General features: G+C 39.9%; 1 protein-coding gene and 1 long non-coding RNA gene across 2 annotated transcripts in view; both read left to right on the plus strand.

The window, feature by feature from the left end:
• Window positions 1-20,171, plus strand: part of LOC134326293 (zinc finger protein 271-like) — an 88,946-nt gene extending 68,775 nt beyond the window's left edge. Inside the window, exons 4-5 of the mRNA XM_063008453.1 lie at window positions 11,887-12,852; window positions 18,055-20,171. Of these exons, the coding sequence (XP_062864523.1) occupies window positions 11,887-12,852; window positions 18,055-19,955 (2,867 nt within the window). The 3' untranslated portion in view covers window positions 19,956-20,171. The remainder of the gene's footprint in view (window positions 1-11,886; window positions 12,853-18,054) is intronic.
• LOC134326021 (uncharacterized) lies at window positions 3,271-3,872 on the plus strand. Its single transcript, XR_010014453.1, has 2 exons — window positions 3,271-3,448; window positions 3,561-3,872. It is a non-coding gene; the product is annotated as an uncharacterized LOC134326021 (long non-coding RNA).
• Window positions 20,172-24,257: the final 4,086 nt, after the last annotated feature.

The following is a 24,257-nucleotide window of genomic DNA, read 5'->3' on the forward strand; positions in this document are numbered from 1 at the left end:
AACAGATAGACAGATAGATAGATGTTCAATAAACAGACAGACAGATAGATGCTAGATAGACAGATGAATAGACAGATAGACAAGAAGATAGATTATAGATAAATAGATAATCAATTAGACAGACAGACAGGTAGATAGACAGACTATTTATTTATCTGTCTATCCATCTGTCTGTCTGAATGTCTGTCTATCTATCTGTTTATCTATCTACTCAATCTGTCTGTCTGTCTGCATCCTATATAATCTGTAACTATCACCGTGTGTGTACAGGAGCTGTACGTTCCAGGCCGACTGTGAGGCAGGTAGACAGGCGTGGATCAGCGCCATTCAGAAACGGACTCAGAGTAAAGAAACAGTCGAGAGCGAGGTGAATTATCATTACCACTATACTCCGCGAGGGGAGGGGTTTGGTTCTCGGCTCTGTAACACCAGTTCAATGTGTCTGAATCAGCAGGAATCAGACGGGTACAAGGACAATTTGAAATCAGACTCCAGTGATACGTTGTCGGACGGGGAGATTCAGTTGGAGGACTCTGACTCTCAGGGACCGCGGGCGTCTTCTGAAGCTCCAGGTAACCTTAACACCACCACATTAGAGTCCGACACTATTAAACTCTAGTGACTATATATTTAACCCTTGGGCTTCGTAGGTGGGATCAGTTCTGGAGAAGTCGTCTGTGATGCTCTCGAGAACAAGGGTGAGTACGCCGAACCTTTATGTAGACCCTTATTTTTGGTCCACATGACACATGGAGCATCACTGGTGATACTTGTGTTGAAGATGCTGAAGGAGAAACCACCAACGGAGAACGTCAAGAGGAGAAGACGACCGACATGAACCCGGACAGCTTTGAGAGCCGATATACCGATGGAGAGCTGCTGGGAAAGGGAGGCTTCGGTTCAGTCTACAAAGGTGACCGTAAGGCGGATGGGAACCAGGTGAGTATCAGTTTGCTGTGTTGATCCTCCCCTGGTTTCTCCCTTGGCTCCAGATACCTGTGACAACCTTCTGAAGAGGCCAAACAAGAGGCCAGGAAGAGCAATCAGTAATAATAATAACATGTCTCTTGTGGGCAGCAGGTAGAAGTTCCATGCGCTGTACCCGAGACAGACGACACCACAGAGGGAACGTCACGTGTGGTTTAGGACGTCTCTGAGCTGCACAAGTGCTATGAGGTTTACAAAACCATTGGATCAGGTAACTGGTACCACTTTCAGTCGTCTCTCTGCCTTTGTGTAACACAGATGTGCATCTTTTAAAACCTGACTTAATATTTTTTTTTAATTCAATCGTTCTTCAGGTGGTTATGCGACGGTCAAGCTAGGCAGGCACATTCAGACTCAAGAGCCAGTGGCCATCAAGATCCTGGAGAAGAAAGAGCTCGGGGTTAGTTTCAGCAAAACCGTCTGTTAAAGACGGATGTGTCTCAGTTTCCAAACGTCTGGTTCTCCTAATTCTGATCTGAAAAGTCATAAAACTGTTCCTGTTTCCTCCCCATTGCAGGATGAGTTGTCTGATTTGAGGATAGAGATTGAAGCCCTGAAGAACCTCAATCATCAGCACGTGTGCCGCTTGTACCAAGTCATGGAGACTGCTGACCAGATCTACATGGTGCTTGAGGTACCATCAGTGGTTGGAAACTATCAGATTTGATTTAATCTCTGGATTTACGATGATTTGCTGCTCACATGACTCGTTCTCTCCTCTAGTTTTGTCCGGGTGGAAATCTGTTTGACCACATCGATAATAACGACAGGTTGTCGGAGGAGGAGACGCGCAGGATCTTCCGTCAGATCGTCTCGGCGCTGGCCTACGTCCACAGCCAGGGATACGCCCACCGTGACCTTAAGCCAGTGCGTCAGCCAAACGATTTCATACTTTGTGCTCTTTCTTTGTTAGTGCTTGTACATGACGTGTTTTATTTTGACTCTCAGGAAAACATGATGCTGGATGAGAAGAACAACATCAAGCTCATCGACTTTGGTCTCTGTGCCAAACCAGAGGTTCGTGTCTCTACTAAGACTGTAGTGTATACTTAAATCAAGCATGCCATTCAGAGAGTCTAGTAAGGTGGTGTGCTTACCCCCATCCATCATGCTTTAATAAAGCCTTGCACACATGGTGTCCACAATTAGTTTCAGTGATCAGTTAGATGAACAGGACGTCACAGAGCCATGCTGGTTCAGTTTGTGTGTTGTGTTGCAGATGTGAGTCAACAGTTGGACCTTCGGTTGATAGAAATCTGTTTTGTTGTAGGGTGGATTGGGTACTGCTCTGATTGAGGGCTGTGGAACCCCTCCCTACTTGGCACCAGAAATCATTGATGATAAACCCTATCTTGGTGCAGAGGTAGGTGTGTGTGTGGGTGTGTCCCCAGGTTATTCCTGATAAACTTCAATTGGAAAGTCTCTAAATCCAAGGTGTTCAGTCCCCTCTGTAGCCCCATTCATGAGTTATTCTATGAGGTCTGGATGAGGGGACTGACCAGGGTAAAGCATGGTTAAAAAAGACAATGAATGTGTGTGTGTGTGTGTGTGTGTGTGTGTGTGTTTTAGGCAGATGTTTGGAGCTTGGGTGTTGTCCTATATGACATGCTGTGTGGCTACCTCCCGTTCGATGGTGACAACTTTGAGGAGCTCCATGAACAAATCACTGTAAGTCTTGGAACTACAATGAAACACCATTGGCATACACGTCTGGTTACGATTATGAAACTAAATCCATTATTTAATGCTCAGCAGCATGTTAAACATACAGTAAAAGTAACAGTAATGGCTTGTGGTGATGTTCTTTGATCAGATGTGATTGTTTTGCTCTGTGTTTCCTCAGAAAGGACATTATGACACTCCTGACTGGCTGTCTCCTGGTTCTGTACTGCTGATTAAGGAAATGCTGCAGGTGTGTGTTTATGGTGTGTTTAATGTGAGCAAAGTGGGTGTGTGTTTCTCTGTGGGCTTCATCACCTGAAGTTCTTGTATCTTGTCCTGTAGGTGGTTTCAGAGCAGCGCATAAAGGTGGAGCATCTGCTGGATCATGAGTGGGTAATGAAGGGGTACAGCAGCCCTGTGGAATGGCACAGCACATGCCCGGTACAACATCCACCCTAGACGTAGTACAGTGGCATGATGGAGATCCACCATACAGAAGATTGTATCTTTATTATCTTACATACTCATATATTTGTGTCTGTGTGTGTGTTTGTGTTCAGACAGTCCAACCAAAGCACCAAGCAGCTGGTGTCTGAGGTACATTTCAGTACTTGTACCTGCATCAACACAGATGCCATTTATTAATATTGACATTCTTGAGCTCCATCTAAAAGAGATTTGTGTGTGTGTGTGTGTACAGTAGAAGTTTGATCAGACCACAGCTACGTATCTTTTGCTCTTGAGAAGGAAGCAGCGCAGTAGTCCAGTGTGTAGCTGAGCGGACGTGTAAGAAATCCAGGTAACATTTCCACAATCAGTGTATTTTACCTGATAAACGCTGCTCTACATGCTCATCTGTCCAAACACTACAGCTTCTGGAATGTTCTTACACCTCTTCTTGTTTTATTTAGCAGGAGACGTCGTCGGTGCGACAAGGAGGGATGATGATGGCGCCATCCAATCAGGACACGCTACATCTCAATTTCACATTTCAGTGATTGTTGCAGGTGTTTCTCTCTAACCCATCCTCTCTCTCTCTCTCTCTTTTACCAGAACGATGCATTTTGGGTATCTGTGTGTGACTGGTTAGAGGAACTCCACTGAGGTGCCGCCCTTGTTGATCCACACAGCTGTATGAGAAGTGTAGAACATGGATGACCAGGATCAACAAGCCTTAAAATGTTATAACATTGAATAAAAAATAAATAAACTCACTGAATATATGAAGGTTTATGGATGTTTATTTTCACATTTCTTCATCATTTTGTGTATGATGTCAGTAATATGAAGTGAAAGAAAGCACAACGTTTCCTGACATGTTACAGAACATTGAACTCAGCAGTGAAGATACAGACCTACTGTCAGCTCACTCAGAGCAGCCTGAAATCGTTACCCTAAAACTTCATCAACTCACGTCTCTCAACTCATATTATTTTATTACAATTCTATAAAAAGGCCACAACAGGGCAACATCACAAGGATTTTTTATTTCAACAAGGTCACAAGATCTCGTCCGCTTTTTTCAAACTGGTTCCAATCTGGAGACTAATGCCAAGTTCACACTACACAACTGGATCTCTTGTAATCAGGAGTCTTTAAAGTCGGTGTGTATGTCACCCTACACGACTGATAAATAACCCATAATGTGTTCTATCCAATATTTACACAGTGCTGGGTTGCCAAATAACACATTTTCACCTGCATTCTGCCTTTTCTATCCTGTATACCAAAAACAGTTGACATTGCAAGTCTACAACACGTTACAAAAACACTTGGGACAGAAGAACCATAAACACTCTGTTAATATCATACTGTTTTACTGTAGTAAGAATGAAAGTATGAGCTGATCTTTGTCTCATTGTGTTGCTTTGATGAAGAAAAAGCAGCATCCATGTTTACGGTATGCTTAAACTTTTAGTGGGCATCTAAACCTTAGTAATTTTTTTATAATCGTTTTAGATCTCATAAAACAACATTTAATAGTAACACTTTAAATACTAAAAGGTCTCTTTTCTGTTCTTTCCTCTTCTCTCTAATCTTCATTATTAATGATTTAGTTTTCATTCTATTATGATTTATGAATAGAATTTCGGGGTTACATGAAGAACTATTTTGAATTATTACCCACCCAGTCCTTTACATCCACTTTCTATTGTCAATCCAGCTCAAGCCTACAGTGTATCACAAAAGTGAGTACACCCCTCACATTTCTGCAAATATTTCATTATATCTTTTCATGGGACAACACTATAGACATGAAACTTGGATATAACTTAGAATAGTCAGTGTACAGCTTGTATAGCAGTGTAGATTTACTGTCTTCTGAAAATAACTCAACACACAGCCATTAATGTCTAAATAGCTGGCAACATAAGTGAGTACACCCCACAGTGAACATGTCCAAATTGTGCCCAAATGTGTCGTTGTCCCTCCCTGGTGTCATGTGTCAAGGTCCCAGGTGTAAATGGGGAGCAGGGCTGTTAAATTTGGTGTTTTGGGTACAATTCTCTCATACTGGCCACTGGATATTCAACATGGCACCTCATGGCAAAGAACTCTCTGAGGATGTGAGAAATAGAATTGTTGCTCTCCACAAAGATGGCCTGGGCTATAAGAAGATTGCTAACACCCTGAAACTGAGCTACAGCATGGTGGCCAAGGTCATACAGCGGTTTTCCAGGACAGGTTCCACTCGGAACAGGCTTCGCCAGGGTCGACCAAAGAAGTTGAGTCCACGTGTTCGGCGTCATATCCAGAGGTTGGCTTTAAAAAATAGACACATGAGTGCTGCCAGCATTGCTGCAGAGGTTGAAGACGTGGGAGGTCAGCCTGTCAGTGCTCAGACCATACGCCGCACACTGCATCAACTCGCTCTGCATGGTCGTCATCCCAGAAGGAAGCTGACGCACAAGAAAGCCCGCAAACAGTTTGCTGAAGACAAGCAGTCCAAGAACATGGATTACTGGAATGCCCTGTGGTCTGACGAGACCAAGATAAACTTGTTTGGCTCAGATGGTGTCCAGCATGTGTGGCGGCGCCCTGGTGAGAAGTACCAAGACAACTGTATCTTGCCTACAGTCAAGCATGGTGGTGGTAGCATCATGGTCTTGGGCTGCATGAGTGTTGCTGGCACTGGGGAGCTGCAGTTCATTGAGGGAAACATGAATTCCAACATGTACTGTGACATTCTGAAACAGAGCATGATCCCCTCCCTTCGAAAACTGGGCCTCATGGCAGTTTTCCAACAGGATAACGACCCCAAACACAACCTCCAAGATGACAACTGCCTTGCTGAGGAAGCTGAAGGTAAAGGTGATGGACTAAACCCAATTGAGCACCTGTGGCGCATCCTCAAGTGGAAGGTGGAGGAGTTTAAGGTGTCTAACATCCACCAGCTCCGTGATGTCATCACGGAGGAGTGGAAGAGGATTCCAGTAGCAACCTGTGCAGCTCTGGTGAATTCCATGCCCAGGAGGGTTAAGGCAGTGATAATAATGGTGGTCACACAAAATATTGACACTTTAGGCTCAATTTGGACATGTTCACTGTGGGGTGTACTCACTTATGTTGCCAGCTATTTAGACATTAATGGCTGTGTGTTGAGTTATTTTCAGAAGACAGTAAATCTACACTGCTATACAAGCTGTACACTGACTACTCTTAGTTATATCCAAGTTTCATGTCTATAGTGTTGTCCCATGAAAAGATATAATGAAATATTTGCAGAAATGTGAGGGGTGTACTCACTTTCGTGATACACTGTACATACAAATACATGGACCGTGAGTTTAGACTCGGATGGAATTTACAGTTTAACAAATACATTTATTCATCAATAAAGGAACACTTGGTCACCTCCATGATAAGAAAACAACTGAACTACCACAATAGTATTTATTTATTTTTAAATGTAATTGTAAAACATGTCAGTGCAGTCTGTATTAGGATTTATATGAACTGGGTTTTATGCACTAGAAGATGGTGTAAAGTGTAAAATTAAATGTAAATATGAGTATTTCTTTTATCAAAGGAGTTTAGCTACCACTAATCTGGTCTATAGATAAACACAAAGAACAAAGACTCATGATGATAGAACAATGCAACACTGTTCAGTTCACAGCCCTCCATTCACACCTTCTCATGTACATTCTGGTTGAGGACGGTTCATTATTTGCTAAGTGGAAATCATCTAAAGACTAGAATTTTGGAGTGTACACCTAGAAGTGTTAAAGTAAGAGGCTATTCATCTATGAAAACTTAGCAAACACCATAAAGACCAGGGTAAAATTCTTCCACTTGAAAGTAAAAGTTGTTCTGTGTTTATTAAAGTAGATTAAACTTGAATAAAGAACAAAAACAGATTCAGATCTGAGGTTGGTACATTACACCACATTACATTTGATGATTAATGATCATATTCATACCATCATGTACATTTGATAATTGAAGTAGAACAGTTCTAGTGGATATTAGTAGAAAAAGAAAGTACACATAGCTTTTTCTGTACATGCAGTAGTGGAGTATCATTTTATTTTCTCCTCTGAATGCGCTGGTGTTTTTCAAGACGACTTCAGTCACAATAACGTAACTTCTGTGTGACCGTACTGGTGTCTATTAAAAATGCTGCTTCCAGTAAAACTTCATCCGCACTATAAGCAGCAATATGGGTCATCCTCTTAAGTGAATGCGCTGGTGTGGTGTACTTAAAGAATATTCCTTTCACTAAAGTTCTTTTCAGACAGTGAGCAGTGATACGGTTTCTCTCCTGTGTGAATACGCTGGTGTTTTTGAAGGGTACCATGTTCAGCAAAATTCTTTCCACACTGAGCAGTAATACGACTTCTCTCCTGTGTGAATACGCTGGTGTACTTTAAGGGCACTACTTTGAGTAAAACTCTTTCCACACTCAGTGCAGTGATACGGTTTCTCTCCTGTGTAATACGCTGGTGTTTTTGAAGGGTACCATGTTCAGCAAAACTCTTTCCACACTCTGAGCAGTAATACGACTTCTCTCCTGTGTGAATACGCTGGTGTACTTTAAGGGCACTACTTTGAGTAAAACTCTTTCCACACTCAGTGCAGTTATACAGTTTCTCTCCTGTGTGAATACGCTGGTGTTTTTGAAGGGTACTATGTTCAGCAAAACTTTTTCCACACTCTAAGCAGTAATACGGTTTCTCTCCTGTGTGAATACGCTGGTGTTTTTGAAGGGTACCATGTTCAGCAAAACTGTTTCCACACTCTGAGCAGTAATATGGTTTCTCTCCTGTGTGAATACGCTGGTGTTTTTGAGGGTCACTCTGTTGAGCAAAACTCTTTCCACACTCTGAGCAGTGATATGGTTTCTCTCCTGTGTGAACACGCTGGTGTACTTTAAGAGCATTACTTTGAGCAAAACTGTTCCCACACTCTGAGCAGTGATACGGCTTCTCTCCTGTATGAATGCGTTGGTGTTGTTTGAGATGATTCTGCATAATAAAATTCTTCCCACACTCTGAGCAGTGATATGACTTCTCTCCTGTGTGAATGCGCTGGTGTTGTTTGAGATTACTCTGCGTAGTAAAACTCGTCCCACACTCTGAGCAGTGATATGGCTTCTCTCCTGTGTGAATGTGCTGGTGTTGTTGGAGATTACCCTGTGTAGTACAACTCTTCCCACACTCTGAGCAGTGATATGGCTTCTCTCCTGTGTGAATGCGCTGGTGTTGTTGGAGATTACTCTGTGTAGTAAAACTCTTCCCACACTCTGAGCAGTGATGAAAGTTCTTCATGTTTATGCTTTGATAAGACTGTAGAAACTGTTTCCTTGGAAAGCAACAGAAACGAAGAAACAAGTCGATTAATTAGAATTACTTTTACTACATTAATACCACAATAATATTGTGGTAAACTCATCATCTAGTAATAAAAACATTAAATTCACTTCACGTCTAAGTGAGAATCTGAATTCAAAGAACATCAGGATAAAATACTTATAAATACTGCAGATATTAATAAGTAAATAACTATAAATAACTTGATATAAATAAAGATATAAGAGATCTGACTTTCTCAACATCAGTCCTGCACCAAGCAAATCTAATTCAGTTCATGACAGGACTAATAATTAGCTCACAAGTGTAAATCTTTGGTGTGCTGGGAGTAAAAAAGGCTTAATAAATCACCACAATTATGAGCATAAAGCTATTTTAAACAGTCTGAATATATTAACCTGATAATATTAAATAACATAATAAAATAAAAATAACAACAAATGCAAAATAAATGTAAAAGAAACAAACAAGAAAACCCTTTACCTTCCTGTTAGAATCCTGGCAGCCACTTTAACAAAGCTGGTGTCTCCAGCAGGTCGTTTCTAATGAAGAACGTGCAGAAGATCCTTCTTACCAAGTGACTCAGCTACAGGTCTAGAGTTTAGTCCTTAAATAGAGCTGAGGACAAAGACCCAAGACGAGTTAAAAACTCTGCATTGGTCAATCATCAGCCAACCATTCACACCTTCTTGTGTGAAGTACTAGCTCATTATCTATGGAATGTGTGCAAATGAAGTAGATGGAGCCACAAAGCATGATGGGTGAAGTCAAACTACACCTATTTATCTCAGCAGAGAAGTTATTTACATTTAATCCTAAACACAAACAAGGAATTGAAAGGCTATTCTGTAAAGTGAAATGACATGAACTTAGATAAAGCTTTTATGATAAGAATGTAAGTCATGTAAAATGCTGTATGTATATTTGTGTGAATTAGTTTCTACTGTATATGAGGAACAATGAGAAAACTATAAGAGGAAACACCCACCTATAGATTTATCTGTATTTATGGTGTAGAAATATTTACTGTGTAATTGTGTGTCTTTGTTCACATGCTAAAACTAGCAGACCTTGTTCATAGGTATATGAGCGCAAATCCTCATTAAAAACATTTTGTACGGTTTGCAATGAAAGATTTTAGACAGCCGTGACACATTTTGAAAGTAGCCCAATTTTCAACCATGACTTAATTTTTAAACAAGCCCAATTTGGCGGGAAATTCGCAAGTTGCCAGGTTCAGCAAAATTATCCAGCCTAATGTCTGGTCTAAAATCAACCCTGAAGCTGAAACTAGCCCAGAATCCAGGGTGTCACAGATATTGGTGAAATGGCAAATGATCGATCAGTACTACTAGTGAATCTTATATTATTAATAATATACTTTCATTTGACATTTCCATTGATACTTTTTTTGTGATGTATTTTGTTTACATTGGTATTACAGCTAGTAATATTTTATCATTAAACTATTAGTCATTTTATTGATTTTTATAATCGTTTTAGAGCATATAAAAGAACATTTAATAGTAAATCTTTAAATACTAAAAACTCTGAATTTCACTTCTACTCTTTTCTGTTCTTTCCTCTACAATATTCATCATTAACTAATGATTTATGAATAGAATTTCAGGTTACATGAAGAACTATTTTAAATTAGGCAGATGCTATCTGCACACAGTTTGCACCCTGGTGTAAATTCTATTTACACCCAGGTTAATTTACACCATGTTTTATGGTACTGATCACATGGTCTATGCTAAAAGTTTTATGCATATTTAAACACTGTTTTTTGGTACACTTAGACTTTATAGTTTAGGCCTTTTATATTGTCACATCTCTACAATTTATTTAGAAATGATACATCAGAATGGCTTGATATTGTAACCTACATGTTGTGTACTATCATTATAAAGTGGAATTGTTCTGTGAAAACAAGAGAATTCATTTTGATAACAATAACAATTCATGTTATCAAGATTATTCCATTTAATAACAATCTAAATGAAAACGGGAATGAGCTTAGATTATATTTTAGTTGACTTTAAATTAAGGTCAAATCATAATGTCCAGTTGTTACCAAACCTTTTATCTTAAACCCTGAAATTCTATCCTAAATAGTTCCGCCAGGCGCTTTTACCGTAATGTTTAGTATACGCACATCTTCACAAACAATGTGGGAGCTGATTTGACTGAGCATTTTGAAGTGGAGGCTTGACCGCAGAAGTAAATCAAACAGTTCACAGACACACAAGTGCACAGTAAATATTTCTACACCATAAATACAGATAAATCTATAGGTGGGTGTTTCCTCTTATAGTTTTCTTATTGTTCCTCATATACAGTAGAAACTAATTCACACAAATATACATACAGCATTTTACATGACTTAGATTCTTATCATAAAAGCTTTATCTAAGTTCATGTCATTTCACTTTACAGAATAGCCTTTCAATTCCTTGTTTGTGTTTAGGATTAAATGTAAATAACTTCTCTGCTGAGATAAATAGGTGTAGTTTGACTTCACCCATCATGCTTTGTGGCTGCATCTAGTTCATTTGCAGATGTTCCATAGATAATGAGCTAGTACTTCACACAAGAAGGTGTGAATAGTTGGCTGATGATTGACCAATGCAGAGTTTTTAACTGGTCTTGGGTCTTTGTCCTCAGCTCTATTTAAGGACTAAACTCTAGACTTGTAGCTGAGTCACCTGGTAAGAAGGATCTTCTGCACGTTCTTCATTAGAAACGACCTGCTGGAGACACCAGCTTTGTTAAAGTGGCTGCTAGGATTCTAACAGGAAGGTAAAGGGTTTTCTTGTTTGTTTCTTTTACATTTATGTTGCATTTGTTGTTGTTTTTATTTTATTATGTTATTTAATATTATCAGGTTAATATATTCAGACTGTTTAAAATAGCTTTATGCTCATAATTGTGGTGATTTATGAAGCTTTTTTTACTCCCAGCACACCAAAGATTTACACTTGTGAGCTAATTATTAGTCCTGTCATGAACTGGATTAGATTTGCTTGGTGCAGGACTGATGTTGAGAAAGTCAGATCTCTTATATCTTTATTTATATCAAGTTATTTATAGTTATTTAATTATTAATATCTGCAGTATTTATAAGTATTTTATCCTGATGTTCTTTGAATTCAGATTCTCACTTAGACATGAAGTGAATTTAATGTTTTTATTACTAGATGATGAGTTTAATATTATTGTGGTATTAATGTAGTAAAAGTAATTCTAATTAATTGACTTCGTTTCTGTTGCTTTCCAAGGAAACAGTTTCTACAGTCTTATCAAAGCATAAACATGAAGAACTTTCATCACTGCTCAGAGTGTGGGAAGAGTTTTACTAAGCAGAGTAATCTCCAACAACACCAGCGTGTTCACACAGGAGAGAAACCATATAACTGCTCAGAGTGTGGAAAGAGTTTTGCTCAACAGGGTACCCTTCAAAAACACCAGCGCATTCACACAGGAGAGAAGCCATTTCAGTGCTCAGAGTGTGGAAGCAGTTTTTCTCGTCAGAGTACGCTCCAAAGACACCAGCACATTCACACAGGAGAGAAGCCATTTCAGTGCTCGGACTGTGAAAAGAGTTTTACTCAAAGCAGTAACCTTAAATCACACCAGCGTATTCACACAGGAGAGAAACCGTATTACTGCTCAGAGTGTGGGAGGAGTTTTTCTTACAGTAATGCTCTTAAAGTACACCAGCGTATTCACACTGGAGAAAAGCCACATCACTGCTCAGAGTGTGGAAAGAGTTTCATTCAAAGTTGTGACCTTAAAGTACACCAGCGTGTTCACACTGGAGAGAAGCCCTATCACTGCTCAGAGTGTGGAAAGGGTTTTATTCAAAGAAGTGACCTTAAAGTACACCAGCGTGTTCACACTGGAGAGAAGCCGTATCACTGCTTAGAGTGTGGAAAGAGTTTTGCTCAACAGAATAACCTTCAAAAACACCAGCGTATTCACACAGGAGAGAAACCATATTACTGCTCAGAGTGTGGAAAGAGTTTTGCTGAACATGGTACCCTTCAAAAACACCAGCGTATTCACACAGGAGAGAAACCATATAACTGCACTGAGTGTGGAAAGAGTTTTGCTGAACATAGTACCCTTCAAAACCACCAGCGTATTCACACAGGAGAGAAACCGTATAACTTCACTGAGTGTGGAAAAAGTTTTACTCAAAGTAGTGCCCTTAAAGTACACCAGCGCATTCACACAGGAGAGAAACCGTATCACTGCTTAGAGTGTGGAAAGAGTTTTACTCAAAGTAGCGTCCTTACAGTACACCAGCGTATTCACACAGGAGAGAAGCCGTATCACTGCTCAGAGTGTGGAAAGATTTTTGCTCATGAAAATAATCTCAAACGGCATCAGCGTATTCACATAGAGAAACTACATCACTGTTAAGAGTGTGGGAAGTTTTTTGCTCATGAAAATAATCTCAAACAGCATCAGCGTATTCACATAGAGAAACTACATCACTGTTAAGAGTGTGGGAAGTATTTTGCTCATGAAAATAATCTCAAACGGCATCAGCGTATTCACATAGAAAAACTTCATCACTGTTAAGAGTGTGGAAAGATTTTTGCTCATGAAAATAATCTCAAACGGCATCAGCGTATTCACATAGAGAAACTACATCACTGTTAAGAGTGTGGGAAGTATTTTATTGCACATTATGTTCTCCAACAACACCAGAACATTCACACAGGAGAGAGGTCGTATCACTGTTTACTGTCTGAAAAGAACTTTAGTGAAAGGAATATCCTTTAAGTACACCACACCAGCGCATTCACATAAGAGGATGACCCATATTGCTGCTTAAAGTGCGGATGAAGTTTTACTGGAAGCAGCATTTTTAATAGTTTTTGTGACTGGAGTCGTCTTGAAAAACACCATCGCATTCAGAGGAGAAAATAAAATGATACTCCACTACTGCATGTACAGAAAAAGCTATGTGTACTTTCTTTTCTACTAATATACACTAGAACTGTTCTACTTCAATTATCAAATGTACATGATGGTATGAATATGATCATTAATCTTTAAATGTAATGTGGTGTAATGTACCAACCTCAGATCTGAATCTGTTTTTATTCATTATTCAAGTTTAATCTACTTTAATAAACACAGAACAACTTTTACTTTCAAGTGGAAGAATTTTACCCTGGTCTTTATGGTGTTTGCATAAATTCTTCATATTATGAATGCTAAGTTTTCATAAATGAATAGCCTCTTACTTTAACACTTCTAGATCTACACTCCAAAATTCTAGTCTTTAGATGATTTCCACTTAGCAAATAATGAACCGTCCTCCACCAGAATGTACATGAGAAGGTGTGAATGGAAGGCTGTGGACTGAACAGTGTTGCATTGTTCTATCATCATGAGTCTTTGTTCTTTGTGTTTATCTATAGACCAAACTAGCATACCTGTCAAGTCTCCCGTTTCGGCCGGGAAACTACCGTATTTTACCCCTCTTTCCCGCCGTCCTCGCGTATTAGTATTTTCCCGTAAATTTCCCGTATTATTTTATTGTGGTATCTTCAATCATCACATCCAAATATAATATATTTAAGTGTCTTTATTATTAACCAACAAATCTCAGATAAGCAATAAAGTCATGTGCAAACTCTCAGAATGGTAACTTTCTTCTGACCCTGCTTTAACCGCACCACAACAATAACAAAAGGTAACAGTGCCTGCCACAGGTTCAGCTCCCCATTACAGGTAAGTATTTTTATGTTTCCTTTACACAATACTACAATTATAATTTAAAAAACATTCCTGTGCCTCTCCAAACTGAAATGTCACTAACCTCGCGAGAACTGCCACCCAGACTGCTGCAAGTGGCAGTTCTCACGAGGTCAGTGCAGACAGCGGGAACAAACCTGGAACAGGGAGAGATGGATGGATGCAAGGAGAGAGAGGGCATTCCTGCCAAAAAAGTAAAGACTGCATGCAAATATCTAAATGGGACATCGAATTTACCTTTCTAAAGAGGAGCAGGATGGGGCAGAGTTATGCATTCTGTAAGGTTTGTAACTGTGTTTTCATTTAGGCTGTATTATAAGAATTACATATGTAGGAATGTCCACAGCATTTCAGTGTCAACAAAGGTAGGCCTATCAGATTCTGATCATCTAATTGTAGTTTGTAAGTGGTTCACAGGTGGTTATTTTAGATTTCTTGTAAACCTGTCTTAAAATGTAAGGGATACTGAACCTCGGTTGGGCTGGTGGGACGGCTCGAAGCGCGCGGCGGAAAATGTCCCTTATTTTTAAATCCAAAACTTGACAGGTATGAATTAGTGGTAGCTAAACTCCTTTGTTAAAAGAAATACTCATATTTACGTTTAATAATCCCACCATCTTCTAGTGCATAAAACCCAGTTCATATAAATCCTAGTGAAGAAAAGGTTGAATCCAGATGATTTGTTGTGGTGTTTTTGTACCAAATGCATCTTCTCCATCTAGTGGTGCTAGAAATAAATTACAGCTTGTTGCTTAAGCACAGATTTGTGACTTTATTATTATTATTTTATTTTTATAATTATTAATTGTTGCCGTGGTGTTTGTTGTAATAAAAAAACTCCTCATATTTTAAAGTGTAAAACCATAAACAGCGCCGTCTACAAAGGTGAATCCTCTTGTGCTTATAGACTAGTTGGTTTGTAGTGTTATGTTTAAGCTTCTACTGGTGTGAATGTGTTGGAAAACAAAACATGACATTAGAGAAACTGCTTAGAAGAACGTCTAGGACTGACTGTAGTCCTCTCTAAAGCTACCTGAGCAGTGTTGGGGTAGTTACTCAAAAAAGTAATCCATTACTCATTACTTATTACTTAACTAAAATTGTAATGGGATTACTTTACTCATTACATCCTGGAACATGTCATCTCGTTCCTCATTACTTTACTTTCACGTTACATTCTAAAACCCAAACAAATACTGTATACTGGAATCACATCTACAAACAAATTCCATTTATTTACTTTATTTATTTAGTTTCAGAAAAATCCTCTCTTGTACAGAGATGTGCCTGTGTTTGTTTCTGCTTTAAAACATACACGCCATGAACCAATCAGATTTAACATCATTAAACAAGTTTATTCATTAATTATTCATCCTTATACTAGAGGAGCGACTCTGTTCCCTTATTTCATTTCAAAAGTGTCGTTCAATAGAATCGGTTCGTTCAGAAACGACTCATCACAGTAACTGTAATGTCATTACAAATATGTAACTGTAACGCGTTACATTACTTCGTTAGAGATAAAAAGTAATCACGTGACTGTACCCCGTTCCCCCCAACACTGTAGCTGAGAGATACAGGGCTAATGGAGATGTTTTACTGCTAAGCTGCTGTTCAACTCCAGTCCAGTTGGTGGCGCTGGTGCGTCTTAAGTTGTTCTGCCAACCGCCATTAAACATCATAAGAAGAACAAGAAGCTGCTGTGTTTGTACTGTAGAGCCTCATCTGTAAGTAAAATATGTATTTAATTATAACCCTTATATTTCATTATAACCACATTCTAATTAATAATAAAACTAGAGTTTATAATAAAACATCACTGTGAGGATTTGAGGAGCTTTAACTCCAGTTTTATTTAAACAAACAAACTATTAGCTGCTCCGCTAACTGTTAGCATCACACATGATTCAGTACTGATGAACCGATTCATTGAACCGATGAATCAGTGGATTGTAACGGATTCAGAGTTTATTCATTATTAAATCTAACATTTTGATATAAACGCGTCACATTTTCAGCTTTGTTTACAGTGTGTAATGTTTGATAGAAACAGCGAGTTCTTGTAGCTTTGTTTACAGGTTGTTTTACAGGTTTATAGTAAAAGTTAAAAGTATTAGTACAGCACTGTTATTGGGAGTGGATGAGAAACTAGATGTAAAGAACATCAGACTTCATCATTTCACTTTGGGCCACAAAACCACTTCCACCAAACTCAAAGGGTTGTTTCCCAGACAGGGATTAAGGCTTATAGTCCAGGACTACATTTAGCTTTAAATAGAGAATCTCCATTCAAAATGCTGTGTAGTCTAGGACTAGGCTTAATCCCTGTCTGTGAAACCAACCCAAAATGTTCTATTAGAAGTCTTTTCTGTCTGATGCTGCTCAGTCCCACAATAGTTTCAACATTTTCACTCTGTTTACAGCCTCACAGCATTAAAAATAAACAGTTAAAACAGTCTGAAAGAGTATTCCTGGATTTCTCTTTAATAGGGAATAAAGTACATTTGTCTATCTGTCTGTCTGTCTGTCAGATCTTTTAATAATGCAGTCAGCAGAAGAGGGACACGTCACCCCCATAGATCTACAAAATGAAGGATTCCAAGAGAAACTAATAAAGAAGGAGGAGGAAGAAGATGGAAGTTACTTCTGTAAGTAAATGTGGAGCAATTTGCCATGTTAGTACAGTACAGTGTGGTTAGTATAGTAGAAATAATAAGAGAATGTGGATAGTGGGATTAGAACCTGTACTTTACCGTACTGTCCTGTGGAGAAGTGCTGATACTTCCAGTCTGGATTAAATCTAAGTAGTATTTATTTGTGGTAACTAAACCCACAACCTTCAGTTTCCTCCAGTTGTTGAGTTTCTTCTTCACATATTGATGAATTTCAGGTGAAGGATCTTTAATCCCTGTGGAACACGTCACCTCTGAGGAACACCTCACCCCAGAGGAGCAACAGTGTGGAGGTTTCCAGATGAAGCCTGTAAAGAAGGAAGAAGCTGAAGATAAAGATGAACTCAGTAAGATATTTTTTATCTTGAGTAAATTAAGATTTGGATTGAATAGAATCAGAGGAACCTGGGATGAAGCATCATACAGTGAAAGCTTGTATTGTGCTCATGCAGATCAGTGTGAGCAGGAAATGATGAATGCAGGATGAATCACGTTACAGGACTTTAGCATCAGATCTCAGTTTAACAATTACTAACAGTATTTATTATTTATAATGTTATAAATGTATTTATTATTTATAATGTTATAAATGTATTGATTATTTATAATGTTATAAATGTATTTGATTATTTATAATGTTATAAATGTGTTTGATTATTTATAATGTTATAAATGTATTTGATTATTTTCTGCTTCAGAACTGAACAAGGATTTCTGCTGCTCCTCGTGTCCACGTTCCTCTACAATCCAAAATCAGCTCCACAATCACATCAAGAGCTGCAACCATGATAAATATGAGACTCTGGTGAAGATTAAGACTGAACATGAGTATCTGACGCCCACCAGAAGCTCCAGTAATCAGCAAACGTCCTCTGGTACTGTCAGCATTAACACCTCTCTCAGTCCCACACAGGAAGAAGGAAACGTCTGCTCACAGTGTGGGAAGAGCTTCAGGTTCCTGAGTTTTCTCAAAATACACCAGCGCATTCACACTGGAGAGAAACCGTATCAGTGCTCACAGTGTGGAAAGAGTTTTATTACACAGAGTGATCTAAAAAAACACCAGCGCATTCACACTGGAGAAAAACCGTATTTCTGCTCACAGTGTGGGAAGCGTTTTAATGCACAGAGTAAGCTCAAAATACACCAGCGCATTCACACTGGAGAGAAACCATATCGGTGCTCACAGTGTGGAAAGAGTTTTAATACAAAGAGTGAGCTCAAAATACACCAGCGCATTCACAGTGGACAGAAACCGTATCAGTGCTCACAGTGTGGAAAGAGTTTTAATCAACAGGGTCATCTCAAAACACACCAGCGCATTCACAGTGGAGAGAAACCGTATCAGTGCTCACAGTGTGGGAAGGGTTTTAATACAAAGAGTGATCTGAAAAAACACCAGCACATTCACACTGGAGAGAAACCGTATCAGTGCTCACAGTGTGGAAAAAGTTTTAATCAACAGAGTCATATCAAAATCCACCAGCGCATTCACACTGGAGAGAAACCGTATCAGTGCTCACAATGTGGTAGGGGTTTTAATACAAATAATGATCTCATAACACACCAGCGCATTCACACCGGAGAGAAACCATATCAGTGCTCACAGTGTGGAAAGAGTTTTAATACAAAGAGTGAGGTTAAAATACACCAGCGCATTCACACTGGAGAGAAACCGTATCAGTGCTCACAGTGTGGGAAGAGTTTTATTCAACTGAGTCATCTCAAAATCCACCAGCGCATTCACACTGGAGAGAAACCGTATCAGTGCTCACAGTGTGGGAAGAGTTTTAATCAACAGAGTCATTTCAAAATCCACCAGCGCATTCACACTGGAGAGAAACCGTATCAGTGCTCACATTGTGGGAAGAGTTTTAATCAACAGAGTGCTTTCAAAACACACCAGCGCATTCACACTGGAGAGAAACCGTATCAGTGCTCACAGTGTGGAAAGAGTTTTATTACACAGAGTGATCTAAAAAAACACCAGCGCATTCACACTGGAGAAAAACCGTATTTCTGCTCACAGTGTGGGAAGCGTTTTAATGCACAGAGTAAGCTCAAAATACACCAGCGCATTCACACTGGAGAGAAACCATATCGGTGCTCACAGTGTGGAAAGAGTTTTAATACAAAGAGTGAGCTCAAAATACACCAGCGCATTCACAGTGGACAGAAACCGTATCAGTGCTCACAGTGTGGAAAGAGTTTTAATCAACAGGGTCATCTCAAAACACACCAGCGCATTCACAGTGGAGAGAAACCGTATCAGTGCTCACAGTGTGGGAAGGGTTTTAATACAAAGAGTGATCTGAAAAAACACCAGCACATTCACACTGGAGAGAAACCGTATCAGTGCTCACAGTGTGGAAAAAGTTTTAATCAACAGAGTCATATCAAAATCCACCAGCGCATTCACACTGGAGAGAAACCGTATCAGTGCTCACAATGTGGTAGGGGTTTTAATACAAATAATGATCTCATAACACACCAGCGCATTCACACCGGAGAGAAACCATATCAGTGCTCACAGTGTGGAAAGAGTTTTAATACAAAGAGTGAGGTTAAAATACACCAGCGCATTCACACTGGAGAGAAACCGTATCAGTGCTCACAGTGTGGGAAGAGTTTTATTCAACTGAGTCATCTCAAAATCCACCAGCGCATTCACACTGGAGAGAAACCGTATCAGTGCTCACAGTGTGGGAAGAGTTTTAATCAACAGAGTCATTTCAAAATCCACCAGCGCATTCACACTGGAGAGAAACCGTATCAGTGCTCACATTGTGGGAAGAGTTTTAATCAACAGAGTGCTTTCAAAACACACCAGCGCATTCACACTGGAGAGAAACCGTATCAGTGCTCACATTGTGGAAAGAGCTTTAATCAACAAAGTGCTCTCAAAACACACCAGCGCATTCACACTGGAGAGAAACCATATCAGTGCTCACATTGTGGAAAGAGCTTTAATCAACAGAGTGCTCTCAAAACACACCAGCGCATTCACACTGGAGAGACATTAGCTGCATCCAGAATCGCATACTGACAGAGTCTGTACTAGATTGGAGGAAGTACGCAGCGCTTTCAGTACAGAAGTGTGCAGTATGCACACAACACTAGGGGTGGGCGATATGGCCTTTAAAAAATATCATGATATCTTAGCGATAATGATATTCACTCGGGATACATAAGAACACACTTGTTTTGCAGACACTCAGGAAATTTAAGGTACAAATGTTACTAAATGTCCATTAAATTAAGCATCACTTCCAGTAGGGCTGGGTGATATGGTTAAAAAACTCATATTCCCATATAAATGTACGATATAATGTAAACTTAAAGTACACCGCATTCCTAATTATTATGCAAATTGGATTTAAGTGTCATAAAGATTACATTTTTTGTTTCTCAATTTAACTCATGGATGGTATTGTGTCTCATGGCTCTTTGGATCACTGAAATCAATCTTAGACACCTGTGATAATTAGTTTGCCATTTAAAGGAAAACTACTTAAGAAGGACGTTCCACATTATCAAGCAGGCCACAGGTTTCAAGCAACATGGGAAAGAAAAAGGATCTCTCTGCTGCCGAAAAGCATCAAATAGTGCAATGCCTTGGACAAGGTATGAAAACATTTGATATTTCACGAAAACTTAAGCCTGATCTTCGTACTGTGAAGAGATTAGTGGCTGATTCAGAGCACAGATGGGTTCGTGCAGATAAAGGCAGAATGAGGAAGGTTTCTGCCAGACAAGTTCATCGGATTAAGAGAGCAGCTGCTAAAATGCCATTACAAACCAGCAAACAGGTATTTGAAGCTGCTGGTGCCTCTGGAGTCCAGCGAACCTCAAGGTGTAGGATCCTCCAGAGGCTTGCAATTGTGCATAAACCTACTATTCGGCCACCCCTTACCAGTGCTCACAAGCAGAAACGGTTGCAGTGGGCCCAGACATACATGATGAGTACCGTGCAACCCTGGATGGTCCAGATGGATGGATTAGTGGATGGTCACCATGTCCCAACAAGGCTGCGATGTCAGCAAGGAGGTGAAGGAGTTATGTTTTGGGCCTTCGGGTTCCTGAAGGTGTGAAAATTACCTTGGCAAAGTATATAGAGTTTCTGACTGACCACTGGTACAAAAAGAACAATCGTGCCTTTCTGCAGCAAAATCATCTTCATGCATGACAAATCTGGTGCTGCAAAGATTACCTCTGTGTCATTGGCTGCTATGGGCATAAAATGAGAGAAACTTGTGGTGTGGCCACCATCCTCCCTGACCTTAACCCTATTGAGAACCTTTGGAGTATCCTCAAGCAAAAGATCTATTATGGTGGGAGGCAGTTCACATCAAAACAGCAGCTCTTGGAGGCTATTCTGACATCCTGCAAAGAAACTCAAGCAGAAACTCTCCAAAAACTCACAAGTTCAATGGATGCAAGAATTGTGAAGGTGATATGAAAGAAGGGGTCCTGTGTTAACATGTACAGTGTATCACAAAAGTGAGTACACCCCTCACATTTCTGCAAATATTTCATTACATCTTTTCATGGGACAACACTATAGACATGAAACTTGGATATCACTTAGAGTAGTCAGTGTACAACTTGTATAGCAGTCTTCTGAAAATAACTCAACACACAGCCATTAATGTCTAAATAGCTGGCAACATAAGTGAGTACACCCCACAGTGAACATGTCCAAATTGTGCCCAAATGTGTCGTTGTCCCTCCCTGGTGTCATGTGTCAAGGTCCCAGGTGTAAATGGGGAGCAGGGCTGTTAAATTTGGTGTTTTGGGTACAATTCTCTCATACTGGCCACTGGATATTCAACATGGCACCTCATGGCAAAGAACTCTCTGAGGATGTGAGAAATAGAATTGTTGCTCTCCACAAAGATGACCTGGGCTATAAGAAGATTGCTAACACCCTGAAACTGAGCTACAGCATGGTGACCAAGGTCATACAGCGGTTTTCCAGGACAGGTTCCACTCGGAACAGGCTTCGCCAGGGTCGACCAAAGAAGTTGAGTCCACGTGTTCGGCGTCATATCCAGAGGTTGGCTTTAAAAAATAGACACATGAGTGCTGCCAGCATTGCTGCAGAGGTTGAAGACGTGGGAGGTCAGCCTGTCAGTGCTCAGACCATACGCCGCACACTGCATCAACTCGGTCTGCATGGTCGTCATCCCAGAAGGAAGCTGACGCACAAGAAAGCCCGCAAACAGTTTGCTGAAGACAAGCAGTCCAAGAACATGGATTACTGGAATGCCCTGTGGTCTGACGAGACCAAGATAAACTTGTTTGGCTCAGATGGTGTCCAGCATGTGTGGCGGCGCCCTGGTGAGAAGTACCAAGACAACTGTATCTTGCCTACAGTCAAGCATGGTGGTGGTAGCATCATGGTCTTGGGCTGCATGAGTGTTGCTGGCACTGGGGAGCTGCAGTTCATTGAGGGAAACATGAATTCCAACATGTACTGTGACATTCTGAAACAGAGCATGATCCCCTCCCTTCGAAAACTGGGCCTCATGGCAGTTTTCCAACAGGATAACGACCCCAAACACAACCTCCAAGATGACAACTGCCTTGCTGAGGAAGCTGAAGGTAAAGGTGATGGACTAAACCCAATTGAGCACCTGTGGCGCATCCTCAAGTGGAAGGTGGAGGAGTTCAAGGTGTCTAACATCCACCAGCTCCGTGATGTCATCATGGAGGAGTGGAAGAGGATTCCAGTAGCAACCTGTGCAGCTCTGGTGAACTCCATGCCCAGGAGGGTTAAGGCAGTGCTGGATAATAATGGTGGTCACACAAAATATTGACACTTTGGGCACAATTTGGACATGTTCACTGTGGGGTGTACTCACTTATGTTGCCAGCCATTTACACATTAATGGCTGTGTGTTGAGTTATTTTCAGAAGACAGTAAATCTACACTGCTATACAAGTTGTACACTGACTACTCTAAGTTATATCCAAGTTTCATTTCTATAGTGTTGTCCCATGAAAAGATGTAATAAAATATTTGCAGAAATGTGAGGGGTGTACTCACTTTCGTGATACACTGTAACTTGGTCTGTTAGGATGTTTTTGATTGAAATATCTTTTGATTTCAGTGAATGCTGCCAATTCAACAAATGACCATTTTCAGTTCTTTACAACCTATGAAATGTTTTGAAACTCTGTTGTGCAAAATAATTTGGAACAGTGATTTTTTTTTTTTTTTGAAGAATATACTGTTATCAATGGGAGGTTTGTTCAATAAAATTCGATTTATACTCTATAACGGTTGATGATTTAAAAATTAGCAGTGACCGACACTCCTTGTACTCACGCGGATGCTTTTGCTTTAGGTGCTGAAGTAAATGTGATGTTGCCACTGTTTGTCGTGATTGTATTTACAGTCGTTTGTTTGGAGTCTGACCTTCTGTATCCGAAAAACTTCCACACCAGTGATGTAGCTCACCTATTAGGGACTAGTTCATACTCAGTGCTCAGCGCCCTGGTGCGCCTGCCACCTACACCCCCGCCCCCGCTGTAGTTACGCCCCTGTGCAACACGTATAACATCCTGTCAACCCACATCGTTAACTATGTTAAAGCGTTTATACAGTCCATCGTGATCTATTTAAGGTCCGTGTACCTTTGGTCATTCGTTTTTCACTTCAAATCCCAAAGTTAAAAAAACAGGAACACGGGGCGTTATTCGTATTTTATTTCAAGTTCAAAAATCAAATAACAAACAAGCAGAAATTGAAAAACGGCTCGTATTTTAATTTTACGAAATCAACTTTTTTAATCAGTTCAACTGATAAAATAATAAAAATGTTACGCCGCGCCCCCTGTTCTGACTTGTGTCTGCCGTAGTTTTTCCTGCCCTTGTAATTCACATAAGAACTACTGTACTTTTTCTTTAAAAAAATAAAGGTTATTGTAAGAAAAAGAATGTTGTTTTCTAATGTCTGACCTGTCATGTAATGTGCATTACAAATATATTGTCTGGCCCTTTAAGAATGTTAAGTGTACTATGCTAGGGCATAGGGAGCAAGTGTGTAGGGAAGATATCAGAAATGATCGATTTCGGTTGTGCTTATGTTCACTTGTGTGACATAAGTAGCGTTCTGCTTCCTGCACTTTTAAGAAATGCAAATTACCACAGAGACACATTGTGGCACAAACAGCCCAATAAAAATCGTTTGATTAAAATTTTTAATCTCGAAACTTTGAAATTACAGATGGCTGTCTGAAGGGTGGACCCCATGTATACACTTTTTACAAACTGTTGACTGTTGTAGTTTTGAACTGATTGATCTGATTTTAAAGTAAACTGCTATCAACAAGTTGAGTTGTTT

Source organism: Trichomycterus rosablanca, chromosome 14 (assembly GCF_030014385.1).
Source record: "Trichomycterus rosablanca isolate fTriRos1 chromosome 14, fTriRos1.hap1, whole genome shotgun sequence".
Classification (NCBI taxonomy): Eukaryota; Metazoa; Chordata; class Actinopteri; order Siluriformes; family Trichomycteridae; genus Trichomycterus; species Trichomycterus rosablanca.